The sequence below is a fragment of the Canis lupus genome, chromosome 20, assembly GCF_003254725.2.
Source record: "Canis lupus dingo isolate Sandy chromosome 20, ASM325472v2, whole genome shotgun sequence".
Taxonomy (NCBI): Eukaryota; Metazoa; Chordata; class Mammalia; order Carnivora; family Canidae; genus Canis; species Canis lupus.
Genome location: NC_064262.1, coordinates 3,349,433 through 3,372,750, shown reverse-complemented (window position 1 = coordinate 3,372,750; position 23,318 = coordinate 3,349,433). Strand labels below are relative to the sequence as shown.

The window sequence follows — 23,318 nt, the reverse complement described above, 5'->3', positions numbered from 1 at the left end:
ATCTCCATGTGAGCTCATTGCAGCCTTGTGGAGCACTTTGTCCCATGGGGGAGGCAATAGTGGACACCAAGGAGGCAGAGGGTATCCGAGGTAAACACTTCACTGCAGGACACCGTATCTTTCCTACCTAGAACCTCCTGCCTTTTGCTCTCCCTCATACCCCCGCCCCCCCCCCCCCCCCCCAGGCCCACCTGCAGCTCCTGGACAGCACTTGGTCCCCTTGAGGCTGGTGTCCTGTAAGTGGCTCTTGTCCTGACCAGCACTGTCACAGAGTCCTCACAAGACTCTGCCTCTTGGGGCTCCTAGTTCAGATCGTGGAGTATCTGTGCTGCAGGGGACTGTCTGCTGCCCTTGGTGCCTCCAGACCCGCTTCTGTTTGCCATCCCGTCTTGAGATCCTGGGTTCTGTATGGCAATATTTGCTACCTCGGCCTGGTTCGATGGGGTCAGAGGACCCTGAGCACTGACTTGGCTCCAAGAAACTCCGTGACTTCAGACAAGCTAGTTTACTTTCCTGTGCTTCCTTTTCCTCACCTATTGCAAAGAGGTGATAACGCACATAGCGATGTGACCTGGGAAAGGAGTGTTTGGATGCCTGTACAGTGCTTTCATGCACATGGAAGCAGGTTGTACCACCAGACTGTTCTGCTTATTCATACGTAGAACATTCCAGCAGAGGAAAGAGTGTTCTCAAAGGCCCAAGATAAAGAGCCTGGTGTGCTGGTGAGAAGATGGTCAGTGTGACCCAGGTGAGGGGGAGAGCAGGGTGGTAGCCCTGCACCACTGCCAGGGCAGTGTCCATAGTGAAGTCAGGGTAGGTGCTGCCCCTGGGATGCAGCAGCCCCACAAAGAGTGGATCGAGTGGCCCAGGTGAGGTCAATGAGGAGGGTCCTCCCCACACAAAGTAGCCTGTGAAAGAATGAGAGCCACTAGGACAAGGGCCTGGCCCTGTAGCCCATGTGTCATAAAAAAGGAGCCAGCAGCCACCGAAATGATTTCATTATATTTCACAACCAAGCTATTGGAATAGAATAGTCAGCAGACCTGGTTGCTCACACCTAGCTTGCTTGCTGTTTGGCTCCTTTTGAGCCATGACCTTTGTCCTGAGTCTCCCTTTACTCCAGTGTTAAGTTGCCAGGAGTTGCAGTCTTGATGTGACAGCATGTGAAGACATGTTGCTACAGAAAACATGGTGCAAAAGTCCCCATTGCCTCCTGCCTCTGTCCTTGCCACTGGCACCTTTCCCCTCTCTGCCTGCCTCTGCACACTAAGCGCTTCCTTACTTCAAGGTCTGCCACTGTCACCCTGTCTGAGGATCCACCCCAGCGCTTATCTGAGAGGGTGAGCCTTTGTCACCCTCAGTCTGCAGGTGCTGGGTGGCCTGCTCCGGGCTGTGGTTGGATCCCGATCTGCTGCATTTGTGTACCGTGCTAGGGCTTGTTCTCATAGCAAATCACAGGAGCGTCTGGGGGCCTGAGCCAGACCACCCAGCACTGGGAAGGCCACGGCTCGTGTCAGGTGGGTTCTGTGTCCCTGGTGACAGCTGGAGGGACAAGGCAGGGAAAGGCAGTTTGCTTCCACAGAGGCATAGTGCAGGGTGTGACTACATCTGAGTTAAGTGGGATCCATCCTCCTGTTGAGTCCAGGGACCTCAGAAAGTCTGTGCCATCCACTTTCATGGTTCTTCCTCTGGCTTGTGCTCCTCCTTCAAACTTCTGCTGAGTGTCCTCTTAGAAAAGCCTGATGGAAGCCCTTAACAAAAATACTATTTACTCTCTCTCTGACCTCTGTCCCCACTCTATTTCTATTTGTAGTACTTAGAACATCCATCATGTCCCTAGCAAAATATGAGCTCCATGTGGACAGGACCTTTGTCTTTCAGTAGCTGGAGAATGAGTTGAATGAATGAATGAATTACATTTCATGCCTATTGATCAAGTGCAAGTAGTCTGTACTCATTACATAAGGCTTTCAATTTCATCTTTTTCAGCTTGCGAGGTCCATTTTGAAAACACCAAGGTGCCCATCGAAAATGTCCTTGGAGAAGTCGGAGGCGGGTTTAAGGTGCGTTTTGAAAGCAGCCCCTGTGAGGACAGCGTGTGGATTCATGGTACAGCTTGTGGGCCCCAACTTCCTGTCCCATCCCTGCCTGTAGCTGACCAGTGCGTGCTTGCCAGATGACTGTGCAGAGTTCTTCGATGGGAAATTAACAGAATGGAAAAGTTGGCTCCCAGAAGAGGGAGTGTGTCATCTGTGAGGCTTCCTTTGCCTTGAGCAGGGAAAGGATTCCTCTTCCCGATGAGTGAAAGAAAGCAGACCAGTGGGCACTGAAGCAGCTCAGGTTCTCTGAATGCACAACCCTGGGTCCTGAAGCCCTTCCCTAATTTTTTTCTTGGAGTTAGATTATTATTTTGTTTAATTGACCTATAACTCCCATCACATAAATACACAATTTTTAAATGTACTCAGCATTATTTAGTTTATTCACTATGTTGTACAACTATCACTGTGGCCTAATTCTGGAACATTTTCATCCCCCGAAAGAAATCTTCTCATTTCCCAGTCTTTGGCAATTGCTACTTTACTTTGTTTCTGTGGATTTGCCTATTTTGAACATTTCATGTAAATGGAATCTATATGCAATCTTCTGTGTCTGGCTTCTTTCTCTTAGCATAATGTTTTCAAGGTTAATCCACGTTGTAGCACTTGCCATTCCTTTCTGTAGCTGAATAATATTCCATTGTAGGGACACACCATATTTGTCTGTTCATGAGCTCATGGACGTTTGGACTGTTGACACATGGGGACTATTATCAGTAATGCTACTGTGAATATTCATATACAAGTCCTTGTGTGAACTGTATGTTTTCAGGTCTTTTGGGTATATACAGCTAGAAGCAGCATTGCTGGATCATATGGTAACTGTATGTTTAATTTTTTGAGGAACTGCCGGACTGTTTCCCACAGTGGCTGCACCATGTTTCATTGCCCATGGCGGAGTAGAAGGAAGGGTCCAATTCCTCCACGTCCTCTCACCAGTGCTTGTTATTGTGCATTTTTAAAATTATAGCCATCCCAGGGAGTGTGAAGTGGTATCTCATTATGGTTTGGCTTACATTTACCTAGTGACTGACCAGGTTGAGCATCTTTCCATGTGCCTACTGGCCATTTATACATCTTCTTTGGAGAAATGTATTTTGAAATCCTTTGGCCTATTTTTTTTATAAAGCCTTTTTTTTTTTTTTTTTTTTTTTTTTTTTTGTAATCTCTACACCTCTCGTGTGGCTCCAACTCATGACTGAGATCAAGAGTGGCAACACTCCCCCTGACTGAGCCAGCTGGGTACCCCCTCCTTTGCCCATTTTTAAACTGGCTATTTGTCATTTTTTTTCCTTCTTTTTTTTAAAGATTTTTTTTTTTTTAGAGGCACCTGGGTGGCTCAGTTGGTTGGGTGTCTGCCTTCAGCTCAGATCATTAGCTCTGGGTCCTGGGATTGAGCCCCTTGTCATCATTGGTCGTCATTGTTTCATCGAGCTCCCTGCTTAGGAGTCTGCTTCTCCGTCTCCCTCTGCCTGCCTCTCCCCCTGCTCGTGGACTCACTTTCTCTCTCTCTCTCTCTCTCTCTCTTTCAAATAAATAAAATCTTTTTAAAGATTTTTTTTTTTTTTTTAAAGAGAATTCAAGCGAGGGTAACTGACAGGGAGTGGCAGATGTTGGATCCCTGCTGAGCAGGGAGCCTAACACAGGACCTGATCCTAGGACCTTGGCATCATGATCTGAGCTGAAGGCAGATGCCCAACTGACTGAGCCAGCCAGGCGCCCCTGATTATTTTTCTTTGTTGTTGCCTTACCTTAATTTATCAGGTGACCTGGGCAAGTTATCCTCACTCTGGGGAGCCCCATCCACCTTGGCTGTGAAGCAGGAATCACAGCAGGTACCTTTCTCCCTTCCTGGTATGAGAATCTGATCATGCATTTAGCCAAAACTGACTTGAGGCTGCTTGGTGAGTGTTGACCAAAGGGCTTGAGAGGTGAAAGGACAAAAAGGGAGCAGTGTGTGCATAGTGGTATGTTTGTTATTTGCTTAACCCAGATATTATATGCAGATGAGAGAATATAGGTGGAAAAAATGAAATTACCTGAAGCTTAGCACCAGCAGAGTTGCTATTCATCATTCAATTTAGATGCTTATCTTTCTAGACCTTTTTATTTACTTAAAGTAGACTCCATGCTGGGCTCCAAGCCCAGCATGCAGCTTGAACTTATGACCCTGAGATCAAGACCTGAGCTGAGATCAGGAGTCAAACACTTAGCCAACTGAGCCACACAGGTGCCCCTCTCTAGACCTTTTTAAAGAGTATACATCTCTAAACATTTGGTAATACCATTTGTGTAATATAGCCTGAGTTTTTGTTTTTGTTTTTGTTTTTCATATACCAAGCGATCCTAACACTCTTCATGCCAGTAAATGTATACTGCTGATATTTAATGCTGCGGGGTATTTCTTTGTGTGATGATGGCACATTTACTGTTCCTAGGATTGGGCATTTAACACTTTTCTCTTTCTACTCAGAACCTTATTGTGTGGTATATCTCCTTGTTTGCATCTGTGTACACTTGTGTGATTATTTCCACAGTTTCAACACCCAGCAGTAGGCTTTCCAGGTCTGAGGGCAGTTTTAGTTGTTGGCCCACTGCCAGGTCACTTATGGGGAGTTGGGCTGGCTACTTTGTGGGAATGCCCCTTGCCCTAGTCTTTTCCACATGAATTAAAACATTTTCCCACTGTGTTAGATGAAAAAAAAATTGTTTTAAAGATTTTATTTATTCATGAGACACCGAGAGAGGCAGAGACATAGGTAGAGGGAACTTGATGTGGGACTCGATCCCGGATCCTGGGATCACGCCCTGAGCTGAAGGCAGACCTCAACTGCTGAGCCACCCAGGCGTCCCTGGAAATCTATTTTCTTTCGCCTATTAAAACTATTGTTTTTGGGTCCCCCACAGGGAGTCTGCTTCTCCCTCTACCTATGTCTCTGCCTCTCTGTCTCATGAATAAATAAATAAAATCTTTAAAAAAAAATAGATTTCCAGAGTCCTTTCTTTGTCATTAGTAGGATCACTTGTCATTTGGCCTAAATGCTAAACCATGAGTGATTCTGGAGACTGCAAAATGATCAAAGGCCAGGTGAAAATCACCTGGCTGAAGTGAGAAAAAAGGAAGAGCCAGCAGTCAGGTCTTTCAGATAGACCTTCGAGGCAGGGAAGCAGTTGGTGTCAGGCAGGGGCTGTTGGGAACATGGATAGTGTCTGGCTTCTGGCAAGCTGCAGTGTAGAATGTAGTTGTACAAATGACAGGAGACATCAGCAGGAAAGCTAAAAGTGTGCAGGTGCCATCCAGGCAGGAGGGGAGGCCCCAGGGTTGAGTAGGAGGATTGATAATTGAGCTCAGGAGCCCTTCCTGAGAAAGGGTGAAATCTATTACATCTTTGATGTCTAGGGAATAAGACCTAGTCCCTAATCTTTTTTTTTTTTTTTTTTTTTTTTTAATGAGGGTAAGAATAAATTCTGAAGGGGCCATGAAATGGACTTTGCTCATAAAGCATGAGCCAGCTTTTGCATGCCCGTGTGGGCAGAGGGAATGAGGTAGGAGAATTCACTTCCTCCTCATAGTCCCAGCAGGTCCGGAGACCAGTGCCCACACACCGCCTGAGGCACAGGAAATCTGAGGTCAGAGGCATGGCCCCAGGAGGAGGCAGGGCAGGATCTGGGTGTCACACCGTGGTAGGACGTAACCTCACCCTCTCCCCCTTGTTTCCACATTCCCCAGCCCCTAGGACTGAGCAGGTACAGGCAGTACCCCCCCACCCTGTCATTGGAACCGTTGTTTCCTACCTCACAGTGTCTGCTTTGAGATTCTCCCATTCAGAATAGCAAGTGATCATAAATTCAGAATCCATTACATGATTTATTCAACCAAGTCACAAATACGCATGGAGTGAATAACAGTAATATGTTTGAAGTTGAGCTTTTAGGAAAAACAGTGATGTTCACAGACTCCTTTCTGCCCTCAGCCCCAGCTGGTCCTTGAAGTCTCCGATTTGGGCACCACAGGCGTGGTAGGGGCTTGACGGGTCACTGCTGTCCTTCAGGAGGCTCATGCTGGTGGGAAAGTCCAGGTAGTTTGCAGGGTGTACCCACCAGGTCTTAGTTTCTGCTCTCCTCTGAGGACTAAGAGGTGGCCTGTTCTGTGATAACATCGTCCCATTCCTTTATCGGGGTGACTCCAAGAATGTTTGTGACTGAGTTATTACCTCCTTGTGTGTTGGGACTATACTGTCCTCCAGTCTGGTGGGGATTCACAGGACGATTAACTTTCCCAGGTGCTGGCACAGATTTCTCTAGAGACTTGCCTTTTGTCCTCAAGAAACCTGGTAAAAGTAGACAAGCAGCACTGTGATCTGTCACCTGTGGTCCTCCCGGACACTAAGAGTGCAGTCCCGGTGAGCCGCACCCTCTCTCTCTCCAGGTGGCCATGAACATCCTCAACAGTGGACGGTTCAGCATGGGCAGCCTTGTGGCCGGGATGCTCAAGAAATTGATAGGTAAGTCGGGGACAGGAGCCATTTGTGGCACAGGCTTGGCCTGCGGCCCCCTCCATCCTGGAGGCCCTGCCGTGTCCTCCTAGCAGGCTAGTGCAGAGCCAGGCCTTTGGAAAAAGCCCAGCTGCAGTCTGAGATTCGGACTTCAGTTTAGACCAAAAAATGTGGTCAGTCTGCCCCCAAGTGGTTACTGTTCCTTTTTCATACTTCTATGTCTTACCTACTCACAAAGGATCCAGGGAGTGAGGAAGTAGACGGTCCATCAGAGTCAGGAGGGGTTGCTGCTCTGACAACTAAGGACAGAGCTACTTAAACATCCAGATGTGAGCAAGACACTGGTGCTTTCACAAGACCCCCAATTTGTAGGAGGCTCTGTGGGTGAGGAGTGGAACTCCTACTCACTCCGTCTCAGGATCTTCCCTTTTTTTTCTGTTAGCATACCTGAAAGTAAGAGTCTTTGGTCTGTGAATTTAGAACAGCCCTATGGGGTTTTTTTGGGCACAGATGTCATTATCATTTCAGCTAAGTGGAAGTGACTGCTGGGAAAGGCACAGGGCCCTGCCGGTGAGGGGTGAGGGCTACCTGGGGCTGATAGTGCTGATGAAGTTCCTCAGAGTTCAGGGCCAGGTGGGGACAGGAAAGCTTTGTTTAGGTTCTTACCTCCATTTAGATGAGGCTCAGAGAGGGTAAGCAATTAGCCCAAGGCCACTCATCTGCCTATAAGTCAATACTGTGAGACTCTAGACTCGGGGCTTGTCTCACTTTGCTGAGCTGCCCCCCAACACCCTGAAGCCCCCGGGCCTCTTGCTTCGCCATCACGGAAACTCTTCCATGCAAGAGGTTTGTGGAGGCTCTCATCACCTGTCCCCAAAGGATGTAGACCCTTGATGAGACTAACTGCAGGGGGAGGGGCTGGCGTTTGCTGCTGGCCACTGGGAGGCCGCCACGTTCTCTCGGGTGCCTCCAGCGCTGGGTGCCTGTTCACAGCTCTACACATGACCCTCCTCTGGTGATGGACAGCTGTGACAGGCGTGGGCCTGCACCTCATGTCGGATGTTTCTAGGGCCCTGGCTCCATGTTAGGTGCCTTTCTTCCTTCTGCATCTCTGGTAACCTTGGCAGCAGTGCTGTGAGGTTGGTAGTGTTGTTCAGGGTTGATAGTTGCTTGGCCCAGCCTACTACCTAGTAAGAGAAAGTGCCAGGTTCAGGCCTGACTCTAAATTCTGGGCTTCTGTTGCTGTCTACTGCCATAGGCACTGTTGAGCATGAGCAGGCTTTCCTCTGACCAGATAATGCTAGGAAGGGGCAGCGCTGTCTTGCAGTGTGTTTGGTCTCAGCAGACCTGTTTCTCATAGTTCTGTCCTGAGTGTTCACAGGCTAGTGATGATAGCCTTCGGAAATCATTTTAGGACAGCCGAAAATGGTTCTTTTTAATGACTCTGCTTTTCTTCAGAAATGACTGCTGCATATGCCTGCACCAGGAAACAGTTCAATAAGAACCTCAGTGAATTTGGACTTATTCAGGTACCAAAGGTTCTGGGTGCTGCATGTGTTTGTTTCACAGGTGGGCATTAAAAGTGTGTGGTCTGTACTTGTGACGCCCACACAGCGATTCAGAAGACGAGTATAAAGCTATATTTAGTGTGGCTCCCTGTTATGAGGGCTTGGTTCTCTCGGGCATGGAAGCTTTGGGCTCTTACCTTCTCTGCTGGCTGGCAGAGGATCTGGGTCTTAGCACATGCAAATTGTTTCTTGGTTATGTTTTTTTTCTGAACACCCCAGGAAAAGTTTGCCCTGATGGCTCAGAAGACTTATGTAATGGAAAGTATGGCCTACCTCACTGCGGGGATGCTGGACCAACCAGGGTTTCCCGACTGCTCCATCGAGGCTGCCATGGTGAAGGTAATCCCTGCACAGCCTCAGAGACCTTAGCTGCGGCCTTTCAGCCCTGTGTCGCCTGCCACCTTCCTCTTCTCCTTAGCTTATAGGTCAACTTATCATTGATCCAGTATTTATGACGACCCCACCATGTGACAGACATGGCCCCAAGATGCAGCTGGAGAGGCCCACATGACATGGGAGAAACAACAAAGAGCAGTGCCCACTTGAGTACATTTATAGGACAGGTCAGTGGCTCCATAGGAGCCAAGTCGTCACCAGTCTATAGCAGATGGAGAAAATACAGGCCACATATTATAATTTCCCATCAGTATGAAAGCACCCAGGCTTTCTTGGGAAGGACTTCTGTTGTAGGTGTACAGCTTTCCACTTTTATTTATTTTTTTTTAATTTATTTTTTATTGGTGTTCAATTTACTAACATACAGAATAACCCCCAGTGCCCGTCACCCATTCACTCCCACCCCCCGCCCTTCTCCCCTTCCACCACCCCTAGTTCGTTTCCCAGAGTTAGCAGTCTTTACGTTGTCTCCCTTTCTGATATTTCCCACACATTTCTTCTCCCTTCCCTTATATTCCCTTTCACTATTATTTATATTCCCCAAATGAATGAGAACATATAATGTTTGTCCTTCTCCAACTGACTTCACCCAGCATAATACCCTCCAGTTCCATCCACGTTGAAGCAAATGGTGGGTATTTGTCATTTCTAATGGCTGAGTAATATTCCATTGTATACATAAACCACATCTTCTTTATCCATTCATCTTTCGTTGGACACCGAGGCTCCTTCCACAGTTTGGCTATCCTGGCCATTGCTGCTATAAACATCGGGGTGCAGGTGTCCCGGTGTTTCATTGCATTTGAATCTTTGGGGTAAATCCCCAACAGTGCAATTACTGGGTCGTAGGGCAGGTCTATTTTTAACTCTTTGAGGAACCTCCACACAGTTTTCCAGAGTGGCTGCACCAGTTCACATTCCCACCAACCGTGTAAGAGGGTTCCCTTTTCTCCGCATCCTCTCCAACATTTGTTGTTTCCTGCCTTGTTAATTTGCCCCATTCTCACTGGTGTGAGGTGGTATCTCATTGTGGTTTTGATTTGTATTTCCCTGATGGCAAGTGATGCAGAGCATTTTCTCATATGCATGTTGGCCATGTCTATGTCTTCCTCTGTGAGATTTCTCTTCATGTCTTTTGCCCATTTCATGATTGGATTGTTTGTTTCTTTGGTGTTGAGTTTAATAAGTTCTTTATAGATCTTGGAAACTAGCCCTTTCTCTGATATGTCATTTGCAAATATCTTCTCCCATTCTGTAGGTTGTCTTTTAGTTCTGTTGACTGTATCTTTTGCTGTGCAAAAGCTGCTTATCTTGATGAAGTCCCAGTAGTTCATTTTTGCTTTTGTTTCTTTTGCCTTCGTGGATGTATCTTGCAAGAAGTTACTGTGGCCGAGTTCAAAAAGGGTGTTGCCTGTGTTCTTCTCTAGGATTTTGATGGAATCTTGTCTCACATTTAGATCTTTCATCCATTTTGAGTTTATCTTTGTGTATGGTGAAAGAGAGTGGTCTAGTTTCATTCTTCTGCATGTGGATGTCCAATTTTCCCAGCACCATTTATTGAAGAGACTTTCTTCCAATGGATAGTCTTTCCTCCTTTATCGAATATTAGTTGACCATAAAGTTCAGGGTCCACTTCTGGGTTCTCTATTCTGTTCCACTGATCTAGGTGTCTGTTTTTGTGCCAGTACCACACTGTCTTGATGACCACAGCTTTGTAGTACAACCTGAAATCTGACATTGTGATGCCCCCAGATATGGTTTTCTTTTTTAAAATTCCCCTGGCTATTCGGGGTCTTTTCTGATTCCACACAAATCTTAAAATAATTTGTTCTAACTCTCTGAAGAAAGTCCATGGTATTTTGATAGGGATTGCATTAAATGTGTATATTGCCCTGGGTAACATTGACATTTTCACAATATTAATTCTGCCAATCCATGAGCATGGAATATTTTTCCATCTCTTTGTGTCTTCCTCAATTTCTTTCAGAAGTGTTCTAGAGTTTTGAGGGTATAGATCTTTTACATCTTTGGTTAGGTTTATTCCTAGGTATCTTATGCTTTTGGGTGCAATTGTAAATGGGATTGACTCCTTAATTTCTCTTTCTTCAGTCTCATTGTTAGTGTATAGAAATGCCACTGATTTCTGGGCATTGATTTTGTATCCTGCCACGCTACCAAATTGCTGTATGAGTTCTAGCAATCTTGGGGTGGAGACTTTTGGGTTTTCTATGTAGAGTATCATGTCATCGGTGAAGAGGGAGAGTTTGACTTCTTCTTTGCCAATTTGAATGCCTTTAATGTCTTTTTGTTGTCTGATTGCTGAGGCTAGGACTTCCAGTACTATGTTGAATAGCAGTGGTGAGAGTGGACATCCCTGTCTTGTTCCTGATCTTAGGGGAAAGGCTCCCAGTGCTTCGCCATTGAGAATGATATTTGCTGTGGGCTTTTCATAGATGGCTTTTAAGATGTCGAGGAATGTTCCCTCTATCCCTACACTCTGAAGAGTTTTGATCAGAAATGGATGCTGTATTTTGTCAAATGCTTTCTCTGCATCTAATTAGAGGATCCTATGGTTCTTGGTTTTTCTCTTGCTGATATGATGAATCACATTGATTGTTTTACGGGTGTTGAACCAGCCTTGTGTCCCAGGGATAAATCCTACTTGGTCATGGTGAATAATTTTTTTAATGTACTGTTGGATTCTATTGGCTAGTATCTTGTTGAGAATTTTTGCATCCATGTTCATCAGGTATATTGGTCTGTAATTCTCCTTTTTGGTGGGGTCTTTGTCTGGTTTTGGAATTAAGGTGATGCTGGCCTCATAGAACGAATTTGGAAGTACTCCATCTCTTTCTATCTTTCCAAACAGCTTTAGGAGAATAGGTATGGTTTCTTCTTTAAACGTTTGATAAAATTCCCCTGGGAAGCCATCTGGCCCTGGACTCTTGTGTCTTGGGAGGTTTTTGATGACTGCTTCAATTTCCTCCCTGGTTATTGGCCTGTTAAGGTTTTCTATTTCTTCCTGTTCCAGTTTTGGTAGTTTGTGGCTTTCCAGGAATGCGTCCATTTCTTCTAGATTGCCTAATTTATTGGCGTATAGCTGTTCATAATATGTTTTTAAAATCGTTTGTATTTCCTTGGTGTTGGTAGTGATCTCTCCTTTCTCATTCATGATTTTATTAATTTGAGTCTTCTCTCTCTTCTTTTTAATAAGGCTGGCTAATGGTTTATCTATCTTATTAATTCTTTCAAAGAACCAACTCCTGGTTCTGTTGATCTGTTCCACAGTTCTTCTGGTCTCGATTTCATTGAGTTCTGCTCGAATCTTTATTAACTCCCTTCTTCTCTTGGGTGTAGGATCTATTTGCTGTTTTTTCTCTAGCTCCTTTATGTGTAAGGTTAGCTTTTGTATTTGAGTTCTTTCCAGTTTTTGAATGGATGCTTGTATTGCGATGTATTTCCCCCTTAGGACTGCTTTTGCTGCATCCCAAAGATTTTGAACGGTTGTATCTTCATTCTCATTAGTTTCCATGAATCTTTTTAATTCTTCCTTAATTTCCTGGTTGACCCTTTCATCTTTTAGCAGGATGGTCCTTAACCTCCACGTGTTTGAGGTCCTTCCAAACTTCTTGTTGTGATTTAGTTCTAATTTCAAGGCATTATGGTCTGAGAATATGCAGGGGACGATGCCAATCTTTTGGTATCGGTTCAGACCCAATTTGTGACCCAATATGTGGTCTATTCTGGAGAAAGTTCCATGTGCGCTTGAGAAGAATGTGTATTCAGTTGAGTTTGGACGTAAAGTTCTGTAGATATTTGTGAAATCCATCTGGTCCAGTGTATCATTTAAAGCTCTCGTTTCTTTGGAGATGTTGTGCTTAGAAGACCTATCGAGTATAGAAAGAGCTAGATTGAAGTCACCAACTATAAGTGTATTATTATCTAAGTATTTCTTCACTTTGGTTAATAATTGATTTATATATTTGGCAGCTCCCACATTCGGGGCATATATATTGAGGATTGTTAAGTCCTCTTGTTGAAAAGATCCTTTAAGTATGATATAGTGTCCCTCTTCATCTCTCACTACAGTCTTCGGGGTAAATTTTAGTTTATCTGATATAAGGATGGCTACCCCTGCTTTCTTTTGAGGACCATTCGAATGGTAAATGGTTCTCCAACCTTTTATTTTCAGGCTGTAGGTGTCCTTCTATCTAAAATGAGTCTCTTGTAGACAGCAAATAGATGGGTCCTGCTTTTTTATCCAGTCTGAAACCCTGCGCCTTTTGATGGGGTCATTAAGCCCGTTCACATTCAGAGTTACTATTGAGAGATATGAGTTTAGTGTCATCATGATATCTATTCAGTCCTTGTTTTTGTGGAATGTTCCACTGAACTTCTTCTTAAAGGGGAATTTTAAGAGTTCCCCTTAAAATTTCTTGCAGAGCTGTTTGGAGGTCACATATTCTTTCAGTTCCTGCCTGTCTTGGAAGCTCTTTATCTCTCCTTCCATTTTGAATGAGAGCCTTGCTGGATAAAGTATTCTTGGTTGCATGTTCTTCTCATTTAGGACCCTGAATATATCCTGCCAGCCCTTTCTGGCCTGCCAGGTCTCTGTGGAGAGGTCTGCTGTTACCCTATTACTCCTCCCCATAAAAGTCAGGGATTTCTTGTCTCTTGCTGCTTTAAGGATCTTCTCTTTATCTTTGGAATTTGCAAGCTTCACTATTAAATGTCGAGGTGTTGAACGGTTTTTATTGATTTTAGGGGGGGATCTCTCTATTTCCTGGATCTGAATGCCTGTTTCCCTTCCCAGATTAGGAAAGTTTTCAGCTAGAATTTGTTCAAATACATATTCTGGCCCTCTGGCCCTTTTGGCGCCCTCGGGAACACCAATTAAACGTAAGTTTTTCTTCCTCAGGCTGTCGTTTATTTCCCTTAATCTATCTTCATGGTCTTTTAATTGTTTGTCTCTTTTTTCCTCAGTTTCCCTCTTTGCTATCAACTTGTCTTCTATGTCACTCACTCGTTCTTCCACCTCGTTAACCCTGGTCGTTAGGACTTCTAGTTTGGATTGCATCTCATTCAATTGATTTTTAATTTCTGCCTGATGAGATCTAAATTCTGCAGTCATGAAGTCTCTTGAGTCCTTTATGCTTTTTTCTAGAGCCACCAGTAGCTGTATAATAGTGCTTCTGAATTGGCTTTCTGACAGTGAATTGTAATCCAGATTTTGTAACTCTGTGGGAGAGAGGACTGTTTCTGATTCTTTCTTTTGAGGTGAGGTTTTCCTTCTAGTCATTTTGCTCAGTGCAGAGTGGCCAAAAGCAAGTTTTATTGGGAAAAGGAGAAAAAGAGAGGACAGAAAGAAGGAAAGAAAAGAGAAAGAGAAAAAAAAGGAAGAAAAAAACGAAAAAAAAAGAAGAAAAAGAGAAAGAAAAAGAAAGAAAGGAGAAAAAAGGGGGGTGGGGGAAGGAAAGAAATCAAAAAGCAAAACAAAACAAAACAAAAAAAGAACCACGGGGGAGTATCTTCTGATTCTGTGTACTTTAAGTCCCTTGGCTTCTCCTGGAAGTTGTCTGTCTAGCTGGTCTTCTGGGGGAGGGGCCTGTTGTGCTGATTTTCAGGTGTTAGCAGTTGGGGGAGCTGCTGTGCCCCTGCCTGGTGCAGGGCTCAGTGGGGGGTTGTTTACCCCGTGAGGCCCCAGGAGCAACAGCCCTAGTGGCGGGGCCAGCTCTGCAGCCTTGGATTCAGCTCCGGCAAGAACTCCAGAGCTCTCCGTCTGCAGGGCCTGGAGGCTCCGGGGCGGGGCCGCTGCTCTGCTCAGCTCGGGCCAGGAGCGTCCTTGCGGTCCTGGGCCCTCCGGGCCTCTGCCTGTCCCGGGGGAGGCCGGATCCTGGGCTGTGTCCCGGCGCCCTGTGCTCCAGGGCCTGCGCTGTTGGATTCGCGCTCCCGGGCCGCACAGCCCCCTCTGCGGAGCTGCCGCCCGAGCCCCCCCAGCTGCTCCTGGAACCGCGCAGCCCCCTCCGCACGGAGCCTCTTCCTCTGCCCGAGCCCCTCCGAGCTGCTCCTGGGGCCGCGCAGCCCCCTCCGCGGAGCCGCCGCCCGAGCCCCTCCGCGCTGCTCCGGGTCCCGCCGGGTCCCACCATGCGCGCTGCAGCCCTTAGGGAGCTCGGCGCACTCTCCTGGGTGCGCAGTTGCTCTGTTACTGTCCCAGGGAAGCCGAGGGCATCCTCGCCCTTCTGGGTCCTGCTCCAACTCCCCGCGATACCCTTTCCGCCCGGGAAGGTCGGTGTAGCTCCTGCTTCTCCGGGACGGGGCTCTCCTGTCCTGGGGACACTCGCCCCGGTCTCAGCCCGGCTCCTCGCGGGGCCTCTCCCCCTTGGAGGCCTTTGTTTCTTTATTTCTTTTTTCCCGTCTTCCTACCTTGATAGAAGCGCAAACTCTTCTCACTCTAGCATTCCAGGTGTTCTCTCTTTAATTCTTAGGCCAAATTCATAGATTTTCAGGATAATTTGAAGGTTTTCTAGGTAATTTGGTGGAGACAGGTGATTTGGAGACCCTGCTCTTCCGCCATCTTGCCCCTCCCTCCAGCTTTCCACTTTTATGTGTCACCTGCAGGCACATGTTGGGCCAAGCAGCTCACTTACATGTGGAGAAGCAAGCTGCAGGTGAACGGGGCTAGGTGGACAGGGTCAGGCCTCCTGGAGAGGGAATCTGAAGTGGGTTTCAAAAGGACAGGAGTTTCCTCAGTGTAGAAGGTGTGGAGTGGGATCTTGCATCCCAGGGAAGCCTCAGAGATAGGAGGAGTCACGGTGGGTGGGGAGCCACAGCTGGTCAGTTAGGTCCAGAGAGAAAAGGACTTGTCCGAGGCCACCCAGTGAGACTGGCTGGGCTGGTCTTATCCTAGAGCCAGGTTCTCCATGTCAAGCTGCCTGTTCCATCCCCAGCCACTCTGCCCTGGCTGAGGCCCCCTCCCCCTCGTGGAAGGGACTTGGCCCTGTCACCCCTGTGCTTACCGTGTCCTGGCTCCATGGCAGGTGTTCAGCTCGGAGGGTGCCTGGCAGTGCGTGAGTGAGGCACTGCAGGTCCTCGGGGGCTCAGGCTACATGAGGGATTACCCATATGAGCGCTTGCTACGTGACAGCCGCATCCTGCTCATCTTCGAGGTGAGTGCCCGCCGCCCTGCCAACCCCCACACCCCCCCCCCCCAAGTAGTCTCATTTGTCCCTCCTCATGCCTCTGCGTGGCCCCATTCTCCAGGGGTGGAGGTGAGGCTGAGGGGCCAAGCGAGCGCCCTTTTTGCTGAGCCTGTCCCTTCAGTTGTCTGTGGTGGGACAAACAGAGATCTCACGGGAGGCCCAGTTGTGCCTCCAGGGCTCACTCTGGGTTTGCCTTTCCTCCCCAGAGTACAGGCACCTCAGCAGGGTCCTCTCCATGGACTTTCCCAGCCCTGACACCTCCCTAATTGCTGCCCCCTCCATGGGCTCACAAGCCAAAAGAGGGAATTCTGTGAGTGGGGAGACCCCAGGTGGGATAACAAAGGGGGATGAGGAGCTCGTGGCCTGACTGACCAGGGTAGACTACGGAACACCAGTGCAGGGAGGGCCTGAGCTGCATCTCTCCCTCAGTGGGCTAGTGTCTCAGGAAGCCAGTGCACTTGGCCTTTGAGGACAGAAATGACTTTGGCCTGGCCAAGGGGAAGGTGGTTTGAGCCAAGGATAGGGAGATGGAACATGCTACCCCCAGATAGGGCATGCACTGAGTAGGATAAGCATATCTTTGTGGGAGCAGTGGATGGTCCTGGTAGGGGCGGAGCTGGGGCAGGTGGTAGAAAAGTTGGTGGGGTGGGGGCAGAGGGTAGATGAGAAGGGGAGCCAAGTAGCTAGGCTCGGGGGGCCCTTGGCCAGTAGGCAGAAGAGTTTGGATCTTACTGTGCAGGCACTGGAGGCCATTAGAGGTTTCTTTTTTTTTTTTTTTTTTTTCATTAGAGGTTTCTGAGTAGGAAAGGACTTGAATGCATTCCCATTCTGGGAATTTCCCTGGGGCTGACGTGGGAGTTGCAGATGTGAGACCAGAGGCCAGGTGCACACAGTAGGAGAGAGGGCCGTGCAGAGAGAGGGATGGAATTAGGATGGCTGTAGGGTGTGCAGGAGGCAAGCCCAGAGATGAGACTTGGAGCCTGAGCATCCTGTGTGGTTTCTCAAGGGCGCTTTTGGATGCCCGGCTCCCAGGCTCCCCAACCCAGGGAAAGGCCTCATAGCTGCTAGTTCTCGCCATGCCCCCCACATGCCAGCCCTATGGTCTCCTTCCTTGGAGGACAGACAGGATGTGGCCAGCCTGAGGGTCCAGGGGCACTTTCCCAAGGGCTGCCCCCAGGACTGCTGCTTCCAAGGCCCCTTCCCCTTGACCTGGTTGAATTTGCTCCTATGTGACTAGATGGGGCAGCAGCTTTGAGGGCTGCAGAGTCCTCAGAGTGAGGCAGATGGTCCCATCTGGAGACTATGCAGGACTGGGCACACCTTGACTTGCAGTCCTCCCAGGGGTGTCTTCCTGTCCGTGGCCAGGCTGGCTGCAGGGCTCAGTGTCCAATACTGGCTTTGTGACCCATGGCCCACCTCCCTGAAATAATCCCAAGGAGATTGGGAGGGGAACAGTGTGCACAGCAGCAGGGAAGAGGTGGCCCTCTGGGTACTGATACCCCGTACTGGGGGCAGCCAGCTCTCGTCCTTAGAGATCAGTGGCTCCCCTGAGGAACCTGGGAGCACTTGCTGCGTCCTGGGCATCGGCATCCCTCCCCTCAGGGAAAGGAGTTTCTCCCATTAATTATAAAGAAACCAAATTGGAGGCTTGGAAAAAGTGACTCCGTTATGTTTGGTCCTAGAAAGGTGGTAGATCCTGAGGGAGTCCCCGGTTGTCTGGTCGGCAACCTGCTCATCCCTGTGAAGGTGGGGCTAGCGTGTTGCCCTCACCCTCAGGTCACAGCCCTGCTCCCTTGCGAGGCTACTTCCAAAGCGGCAGCCTCCGTGGCACTGGCAAGCGGGCAGTGGGGTGGCCTACCCAGTTACACGCACAGCACAAACCAGCGCCATCCTAGTGGAGCCAACTTTAACCTCCATACTCCTGGCCACAGGGAACCAACGAGATTCTCCGGATGTACATTGCCCTGACAGGTCTGCAGCATGCTGGCCGCATCCTGACCACAAGGATCAAGTAGGTGCCAGCCCCACTGTCTGCTCCTCGGGCCCCATCCTGGGATAGACATCAGAATGGGGGTCATGGAGCCGTGCAGTGCTCAGCTCAGTCATAGGCTGGCTAGAGGGAAAGAAGGGGACAGGAGCCCTGAAAGCCAGACTGCAGAGCTTGGCCTTCACCTACAAGTGATAGGAGGTGCCAGCTGCCTCAGGAAGCCCTCATTGCCCTCCTCCCCTGGCAGTTTCTATCTCCCATGCTGCAGGGAGCTTTGTTTTCAGAGCCTAGGGATTGAGAGCTATCCCTCAGACAGGCACTGGGCTCCCAGACTAACATGAGACCACTTTCTTCACTCTTTCTCTTGCTCCTCTTAACCCCCATCATGGGGCTAGAACAACTAGAAATCACTGCTGGAGTCTGGTGTGAGTTGCTGAGAGCATCTTGCAGACTCCTTTACCCCAGAGCACCACCTGGGGGCTAGTTGTGACTGCTTCTTGTAGAGAGGCTCTGTGTGCTCTGCCTCAGAGACTGGCTGGGAGGTCTCAGGCATCCAGCAGGCCCAGGCTAGGGTAGAGCAGCATGTAGGTCCTGAGTTGTCCCTTTATTGTCTTGGATCACCAGAGGGAACCAGGTACCTGTAGCTCTGGGGTGCCAAGGGGGACCCTATTGCTCAACAGTGGGAACCAGCAGTGAGGCCTGAGTTCATGGGGCTGTGGGCTTTCTGCAGTGAGCTTAAACGGGGCAATGTGACCACTGTCATCGAGACTGTCAGCCAGAGGCTTCGAGACTCCCTGAGCCGAACCGTGGACCTGGGGTTGACAGGGAAGCTGGGAGCTGTGCACCCCAGTGTCGCAGTGAGTGGGCACACCTGGCATACCCCCCATGTGGGTGCCCTCCTGGTGGGTATCCTCGTCCAGAGGGCTGTGACCAGGGCATCTGGGAGGATGGCCCAGCCTGGTGGGCAGAGCCTGGGCCCCAGAGCCCTGGGCTGGGTGAGATGGGTACCGTGGGGAGTGGCACCAAGCAGTCTCTCCTCTGGCATACTAGGACAGCGCCAACAAGCTCGAGGAGAATGTGTATTACTTTGGCCGCACCGTGGAGACGTTGCTTCTCCGCTTTGGCAAGGTACCTGGGCCCCTGCCAGATCTGGGGATGGCAGGCCCTCCAGCTTGGGAGCCAGGGAGAATGGGGCATTTTATCTTTGGGACCAAGCCTAGAAAGAAAGCTTGGTCACCATGGATGGGTGGGGCTCTCTGTCCCAGGGGGCACTTGGGTAGATGTCCTTGGAGTAGGGAGGGGAGCCCAAATCTAGGGCCCTGATCTGTGAGGCTGCTGCTGCTCAGGCTGACATGAAGCACAGTAACCAGCAGCATGTGGTCTCAGCCAGGTTTCTGGGACCTGGTCTTGGCCTGATCCATGCCCAAATCTAGATAGAAGGGAAAACAAGGCGGCCAGTGAGCCAGCCTCCCACAACCCAAAGGGAGAGGCAGTGTTAACCCCCTTCTACTGAGGCATGAAGTGAGTCTTGGAGATGGCTGAAGATGGGCCCGGGGAGGGAGGTTCCTGGGTTGCATGTCTCCACCCTGGGCTCTGTGTTGGCAGACCATCGTGGAGGAGCAGATGGTCCTGAAGCGGGTAGCCAACATCCTTATCAACCTGTATGGCATGACAGCCGTGCTGTCGCGGGCCAGCCGTTCCATCCGAGTGGGGCTTCGAAACCACGACCATGAGGTAATAAGCCCTTGCCAGCTTTATCCTCTGCACTTTAATGAGGCCTGTGGTTGGGGAAGGGGGTCAGTGGATGGCAACGCTCAGTCAGGAGCAAGGGACTGGGCAAGTCAGGGCTTTGGTCCAGTGGTGGTCCCAGGAGGCTGGCAAGTTTGCTGAGCTGTGGCCAGTACCGGTGGTCAGCTCCAATGCGAAGATCTGTGCTGCTCAGGACATGGGGCCACTCCCTTTTGTTTTTCTATCTGAGGAAAAAAGAGTAAGTGATGGGGTCCCAAACCTTGTGCCTTCACCGCATCTGCCTTCCTTACCCTGCCTGAGGGGCCAGATGCAGTCACTAAGCACCTGCTGTGTGCTGGGTCTTTATTGTCCCTCAGTAGCCTCTGGGCACTAGCATTATGATGGCCTTCCTGCCATAGAGGAGACTGAGGCCCAGAGGTGTTGAGTAATTTGCTCTTGGGGACAGAGCTATTTGGGTCAGAGCTGGAATTAGAACCTAAGACTGACCCCCCAAGCCAGGCCTTTTGACCCGAGCCAAGCTGCTTAGTTTGGCTGAGTTCTTGAAACACACACACCAGGGAAGGGATGCCCTATGTCATCCTCTTCAATCTTGGTTCTGACAGGTTCTGCTGGCCAACATCTTCTGTGCAGAAGCTTATTACCAGAATCTCTTCACCCTGTCCCAGCTGGACAAATGTAAGTAGGGTGGCCTTGGGAGGGAAGGTGGGCCTGAGTCCAGGTGACTGTTGATGGCCAGGCTCCCAGGGTCTGCTGGCTACTCACAAACCTCTCCCTTGAGTGAGGGCTGCTAAGGTCAGGTTCACCTGCAGCAGGGCCTGCCAGCTAGGAGCATATACCTGCAGGTGAAGACTGTCAGAGCCTCCCAGGGTGTGGCCCAGCATGCCTGGCCACCTAGCAGCCACCCAGTGATGTTCCACAAAGAAGGGAAGCATTTTATCTGCCTCTTTACCCCCTGCACTCCAGCTAAAATAAACCTGCCCTTCTAGCAGGTGTCTCAGGCTTTGGCCCTACCCTGTGCAGGGGCTTGGCACATAAGGCTGTTTGTCTAGAATGCTCCTCTACCGTAGCCACATGGCTATGTCTGAGAGGACCTGGCTCAGATTCCTCTGACCCTTACAGTCATTTCAGCCTCAAGGCTCCATGTTCTGTGTCCCCTGCTGTAGAGCCCAGCCCTGTTGCCAAGAGATGGAGGAGAGGCCATCATGGCACCTGCTGAGAAGAGGAGTACATGATTGTGTGCAGCTTCTGGCTCTGGGTGCTGGCATCTGTGTTCCATTCTGTGGTGGGAGACATGGTTTCTCTTGTAAAGGCTTGACTGGCAGAGGATCCTTCTCCAGCCCCTGTTCCCACAAGATCCAGAGTTCTGAGGGATCAACAAGATGAGCCCTTTGTTTTTCAGGATGAAGCCCCATCCCTCTTTTTCCCTACAGCCAGAATCACACTTCCTGAGGGTTTGGAGGAGGAAAGTTAGCTTCAGGGCTCCTTCACAGTGGGTGGGCTACTTTGTTTATTTAAAAAAAAAAAAAAAAAAAAGCCACACCCCAGCAGTATTTCTTTTCTCACAAACCTATTAATATTTTTTGCTTTCAGATTCTCCAGAAAATCTAGATGAGCAGATTAAGAAAGTGTCCCAGCAGGTCCTAGAAAAGCAAGCCTACATCTGTGCCCACCCTCTGGACAGGACGTCCTGAAGCAAATGGACAGTGTTCCCTACTGCCCCGAGGCCACAACCCATCGCTGGTCAGCTCTTTCTCCGGGAGGTGGAGCACTTGGAATTTTTACAAGTGGAAATGTTTTTTCCCAGTATAGACCAGAAGGACTTTCTCCTGGCCTGGGGGCGGAGCTTCTTTAGGCTTTGCCCTGCAGGCACTGCCACTTGACCTGATCCCAGGTGCTGAAGAGACAGGAGAGAGAATGCAGTTGGTGACACCTGGGAGCTGAGGGGCTTCTGCTAGTTTAGGAGACATACAGTGGCAACGGGCTTGTGCTGCTGCCTTTGCGTCAGGAGGTTGGTGGGGACCTGTTGCAGGCATGGATAGCTACTTCTGCAAGACCAGCTGTGTTCATAGAACAAATGCACTTAACCTGTGTACTGGGAACCATCTGACAACAAATATAAAATGCTTTACCCTTTTAGCCCTCACGCTGTATACTGAGCATGTTTTTCCTCAGAGCCGAGTTTCCCCCTTTGGTGATGGTGAGGGGTGGGTGCCCAGCCCAGACCACAGTACCCTAGGGATTTTTAAGGCCCTGTCTCTGGTCTTTTTTATGGTCTGATACATGATAACACATGTTTTTTCCTGCCTGGGGCCTTTCTCTCTGCTGTCTGTAGAGAGGTTGGCCTCTACTCCTGAAGAGGGGGGCAAAAAGGAATCTTAAGGCATGACTAGACCTTTGCATTAGTCTAGGCTCCTTTCTGCTGCTGTTTCCCCACACTGGGTCACAGCATGCTCACACTGGCAAGCTTTGAGGTTTCTTCTGGTTCTAGGTGGTTTGGGGCTCCAGAAAACCACACTACAGATGTCACCCTGAGGTGGGAAGAGAAGACAAGGCTCCTCTTTCCTTTCTTTTTTTTTTTTTTTTTTTTTAAGATTTATTTATTCATGAGAGACACAGAGAGAGAGGCAGAGACATAGACAGAGGGAGAAGCAGGCTCCATGCAGGGAGCCTGATGCGGGACTCGATCCTGGATCCCAGGATCACGACCTGGGCCGAAGGCAGGTGCCCAACTGCTGAGCCACCCAGGCGTCCCTCCTTTCTTTTCAAGTACAAGTCAGTCTGCTATGCAAACACTGGGCTGGCCTGAGCCCTCTGCCAGGGATTGGATAACTAATCTTCAAAAGGTAAAACTTGACAAATCTTACGGCACTGGAGCTAAGTTACCAGTGAAACCTTAAAGGTCTTCGGGTGTTTTGTTGGCAAGGGGAGTACTAATCTGGTTCAATGCCAGCGACCAGAGGCTGCACAGAAGGTCTTTGCCAGGGAAGCTTGGGAAGCAGCTGTCCAGACCCCGTGCCCCCGGGACCTCCATTCAGGAAAGGGGGCTTCACTGTAGTCCCTGCAGTATGGACGCCCCTGTCGGCGGCTGGTTCTGTCTTCACTCGGCTGAGTTTCAAAGGCTGGGACCCCTGGTTCAAATCTCCCTTTCCCCCCTACCATTTCCAAGTTTTCTTTAAACATGGTGGGGAGGAGAGGCCTCAGTGTGCATCTGTGCCCAGGGAATGTGTGCTGGGAAGGCCTGCAGTGGAGTTCAGTGGCAGCAGTCGGGCCAAGGAGGTAAGCCTGGCATTGCTGGGCTGGTCTGTACCAACAGGACTGACCACGCAGCCCCAGAGCCTGGAGCTTGTTCTGAAGGGAAGGCAGCAGGGGCCAGACAGAAGGGAGACAAATTTCAGCAGCTTGTTGGCACTTCCTCTTGTTTCATGGAGCAGTTACCAGCTGCCTTCGAGGGTTAGAGAAGGAAAGAAATCCATTTTGTTTATCTGGTCTAGCTTTCTGAGAAAGGTTTCTCTGGCAAACCTTGTCACTAGGTAAACTTTCTCCCTGAACCAAGGTTCTGGCAACCAACAGATTTTGGTTCTCTGAGAACGTACAAATGATCTGGAGGCCCATCTTTATAAACAGAAGGATGAGAGGGACTCATGCTTCTAAACTCCCTCCTTCCCACACACAGTGGGAGATGGCAACATCTTGGAGCAGGAATGGAGTCAGAAGGTCCCAGAGGTGGCCAGAGCCTCTGCCCCCAGCTGCTGGCCGGGCATCTAGACCTGGGTAATGCGTGTTGGGGTGCAGACAGCCCTTAGACCTGTCTCCCAACTTACAAG

General features: G+C 49.4%; 2 protein-coding genes across 18 annotated transcripts in view; one reads left to right on the top strand and one right to left on the bottom strand.

Annotated features, from left to right (window-relative positions):
* Positions 1–21,637, top strand: part of ACAD9 (acyl-CoA dehydrogenase family member 9) — a 49,554-nt gene extending 27,917 nt beyond the window's left edge. For all 4 annotated transcript variants that reach the window (XM_025448578.3, XM_049098542.1, XM_025448596.3 and 1 more), the window contains 11 exons: positions 1,990–2,063; positions 6,529–6,604; positions 8,054–8,124; positions 8,383–8,502; positions 15,597–15,725; positions 17,690–17,769; positions 18,476–18,602; positions 18,796–18,873; positions 19,351–19,479; positions 20,097–20,169; positions 21,085–21,637. In XM_025448578.3, the coding sequence (XP_025304363.1) occupies positions 1,990–2,063; positions 6,529–6,604; positions 8,054–8,124; positions 8,383–8,502; positions 15,597–15,725; positions 17,690–17,769; positions 18,476–18,602; positions 18,796–18,873; positions 19,351–19,479; positions 20,097–20,169; positions 21,085–21,185 (1,058 nt within the window). In that variant the 3' untranslated portion in view covers positions 21,186–21,637. The remainder of the gene's footprint in view (positions 1–1,989; positions 2,064–6,528; positions 6,605–8,053; positions 8,125–8,382; positions 8,503–15,596; positions 15,726–17,689; positions 17,770–18,475; positions 18,603–18,795; positions 18,874–19,350; positions 19,480–20,096; positions 20,170–21,084) is intronic.
* CFAP92 (cilia and flagella associated protein 92 (putative)) overlaps positions 19,491–23,318 on the bottom strand; it is a 63,496-nt gene continuing 59,668 nt past the window's right edge. For 9 of the 14 annotated variants that reach the window (XM_025448544.3, XM_025448570.3, XM_025448519.3 and 6 more), the window contains one exon: positions 20,163–20,857. In XM_025448544.3, coding sequence (XP_025304329.1) covers positions 20,625–20,857 — 233 coding nt within the window. In that variant the 3' untranslated portion in view covers positions 20,163–20,624. Of the gene's footprint in view, positions 19,719–20,162; positions 20,858–22,052; positions 22,937–23,318 lie in introns of those variants that run through there. The other 5 variants (XM_049098541.1, XM_025448534.3, XM_035702481.2 and 2 more) reach the window with 4 other exon arrangements.